Source organism: Austrofundulus limnaeus, unplaced genomic scaffold (genome assembly GCF_001266775.1).
Source record: "Austrofundulus limnaeus strain Quisiro unplaced genomic scaffold, Austrofundulus_limnaeus-1.0 Scaffold145, whole genome shotgun sequence".
NCBI lineage: Eukaryota > Metazoa > Chordata > Actinopteri > Cyprinodontiformes > Rivulidae > Austrofundulus > Austrofundulus limnaeus.
The window spans coordinates 710,079-713,365 of record NW_013952547.1 but is presented as its reverse complement, the minus strand read 5'-3'; the positions used below and the strand labels follow the sequence as shown (position 1 = coordinate 713,365).

Sequence of the window (3,287 nt, the reverse complement as noted above, 5' to 3'; positions counted from 1 at the left end):
GCTTTAAAGTTGGCATCAACCATAAAGTAAATCTGCCATAATGCATACTAGCTACTCACTAGAAACTCATCAGTGAGAAAAACTTTGTTTTATTTTTAAGAATATTTCTGTATTTATTTCAGCTTTAGTCAGTTGTACACTTACTGTGTTTATTCATGTATAATACTATAAATTTAACCATAAAAATCATCCTTAAAGTAGGGGGGTCGTATTATACACGGGTTATTGGATATTTTACGCTTTTTAAGCTCAAAAATGATGATCGTATTATACGTGAGATCKTATTATACATGAATAAATATGGTYGTTCTTATCAGTGTTTAAAAAGGGATGTGTTAAAAGCGCAGACACTCACCCGTTCACACACACATTCACACACTGATGATGGTAAGCTACATTGTAGCCACAGTTGCACACTGACAGAGGTGGGGCTGCCATGCACCGGCGCCACCTCTGACCACCATCAGTAGGAAAGGCGGGTGAATTGGAAGGTAATATGATTTGTTTCCTCAGATTGTTAATAGTTTGAGTGATACAGTATTTGTTTTTGTTGAGACTGGGTGTATTTGCCTGCAGGTATCTGAAGGGTTAATGCTGAGGGATGGAACGCGTCTCAAATACTCCATCAATGGTATGTTGTGTTCAAGTTTGGCTGCTTGATTGATCAGTAAATGGTACTTTTGTTTTTAGAGTTTAATTAGCATGAATTGAACAAGCAGGTTTTATCCATAGTCCTATTTGAAGTATGAAATATTTATAGTACAGGAACACGTAGCTGCAATCTTTCACAGCTTTCCTACAATATTTAGAGATTAAATTCTTCGTTCACATTACTCTGATCTAAAGTTTTCTGTAGTTAGATATTTCTCAGCTTTGCTAACTCACTTTTTTTTATACTGGCCCCCATCTGTTTGTTTATCTCTTCCCCTGGGCTGTAACATTTAGATTTATTTGTTTCCCTCCCCGAGGTTTCCACAGTTTGTGCATCAGCACCGTGTTGCTGATGTTGTTACTGGGGCTGGAGGCGCCACTCGGATATCTGTTCGAGCTGCTCCTGCCTCTGGCGGCGTCTGCCATATCAGTGTCGTTCCTGTTCTCCGTCTACCTCTACATCCGCTCGTTTTGGGCCCCTTCCCATGCTCTGGCTCTCGGGGGGAACACAGGTGAGAAAATGCAAGTTTGTTATTAAAGAATGCATCAATATGACAACAGGGGGTTATAAAAACAGCTGCAGGCGTCTTGTTGTGTATTTGAATATCTGCTTCGGGAGGTGCTGGGTTTTAGTATGCTTTTGGGTAATTAGTTAACTGTAAAGCTCTGCAGCAGCTTGCAGGCATCAGGCTTCCAGTGGAGGCTGTGTTTTCAAGTGAGCTGACCCTGCTGTAGCAGCTACTCCATGTTCTGCTTCATCCTCAGGCAGAAAGCATCCAGAAAGGCAGAGAGTGACACAACATCTAAAACTCTGAAAGGATTACTTTTATGAGTTTACCAACAGAAAGATTCAGCAGCACTATATCAGCTTAGTTTCCACAGCCTTGTTATTTTATCAGATTTATGTGCTGGGTTAAATGTAAGGTGTACATAATGTATATTAAAGCAGTTTTTTTGCACTTTAGACAAATTGTTTATTGTATCGTAAATTTTCAGCCTACATGAGTTCACATAGGGGAATGCCTGAGCCACAAACGCTGGATCCTCTGCACAACAGCTCTGCTGTGAACTGTCGCTGCTCATGAATCTTGCTGAAATGATGTTTTTATAAATGTAACAAACTTTTTTTGTCTATTAGTTTTTAATTTAATTGGTTGTTTTGTTGTTCCATTGTGTTCCGCTGCACTGAGGCCTGGAAATTGGTTCCTAATGTGAGGTTTAAATAAATCTGAATCTGATTTATGTGATGCATAAAATCACAAGGAATGAATGAATGAAAATTATCAATTAGAAAGTAGAAACTTCTCACTACAATCGTGCTGCTAGGTGCTAATGCTACTTTTAGAACTGTTAGGAGCTACTTGTAGGGTAAATTGTTAATTTTTATAATTTTTTATTACTCTATATGTCTTCAAGCACTAAATCCACAAAGTTATGAAGTTTTAATTAACGTGACATACTTTTTATTTTCTTCTCTTTTGTTGTAGGAAATCCCTTGTATGACTTCTTCATCGGACGCGAGCTGAACCCTCGGATTGGAAACTTTGATCTAAAATACTTCTGTGAACTCAGACCAGGTTTGATTGGCTGGGTGAGTTTAGCTGTTCTCGTAAAGACCTAAGATTTAAAAAGTTTCATAAACTTATTTTTCTCAGATTTTACAAATTTGTTCTGAAATGCAGTATTAAAGTGCCTGTGACATGAAATTTAAAAAAAAATGCAATGGCAATATTGGAAAGATAACATTATTAGCATATTGCAAAAATAATCTCCCGCTGCTGACATGAACAATTGTTGAGATATTTGCATGTGAAATAACAGGAAGTGATGTCAAAGGGGAATGCCTGCATGGAACAAAGCATTGATAAAATAGCAAACAACACAGACTGTGGAGAAGAATCTGATTGATTTGATTTGATTTATTGATTTAACAGGAAAAGATTACTAAAAATCAAGCCTGACTCAGCATAATTGCTGTTTTACAGCAGGTTCCTGTTCTGCAGCACATAAAACACTCAGAAATACAGCATCACAATCACATCATTATACACCATAGACACAAAGACAAACAAGCATACCATGTTTGATGTTTCTTTAGATTATTTTGAGTAACTAGCAAAGAGAGATGAAGACGAGTCAGAGTTCAAATAATATTCTGACAATAAAAAACAAATACAGAGTTCTGTTTCTTAAAGAGTTCCCTTTGGATGTCACTTCCTGTTTCACTTTGGCTGAGCCAAGTTCAAAAGAAAATATGCAATTTATGTGACAAGATGTGTAAAATCAAGTTTTATGCAAGGTTTCTTTGACTTTTTGCATTTGATGGATAGACATGTCACAGGCACTTTAATGTGTTTTCTTTTTAAGGCCTAACTCGACCATCAGGTGGCAGTGTCGCTCTCCTCTGATCAGTTTTGTGGTCTGACTTTGACACAACCCAAATCTGAAGCTTTTCCTTCCCCGATGACCCAGCACAGTGACAGATGTATTTTAGGAAGGGGTTTCACATCAATATTTATATCTGCGTCATCAGAGAGAATGAGATGAAATGTAGAGTTACCAGTGAGAAATAAAGTCTGATATAATCACTAGGTCCCTGTTAATTTCACAAGTCTTTAAAACCAAATATATATATA

At 37.4% G+C, this 3,287-nt stretch overlaps 1 protein-coding gene across 1 annotated transcript in view; it reads left to right on the top strand.

The window, feature by feature from the left end:
• Positions 1 to 3,287, top strand: part of tm7sf2 (transmembrane 7 superfamily member 2) — a 13,350-nt gene that overhangs the window by 1,743 nt on the left and 8,320 nt on the right. Inside the window, exons 4-6 of the mRNA XM_014016447.1 lie at positions 577 to 631; positions 969 to 1,163; positions 2,139 to 2,242. Coding sequence (XP_013871901.1) covers positions 577 to 631; positions 969 to 1,163; positions 2,139 to 2,242 — 354 coding nt within the window. The remainder of the gene's footprint in view (positions 1 to 576; positions 632 to 968; positions 1,164 to 2,138; positions 2,243 to 3,287) is intronic.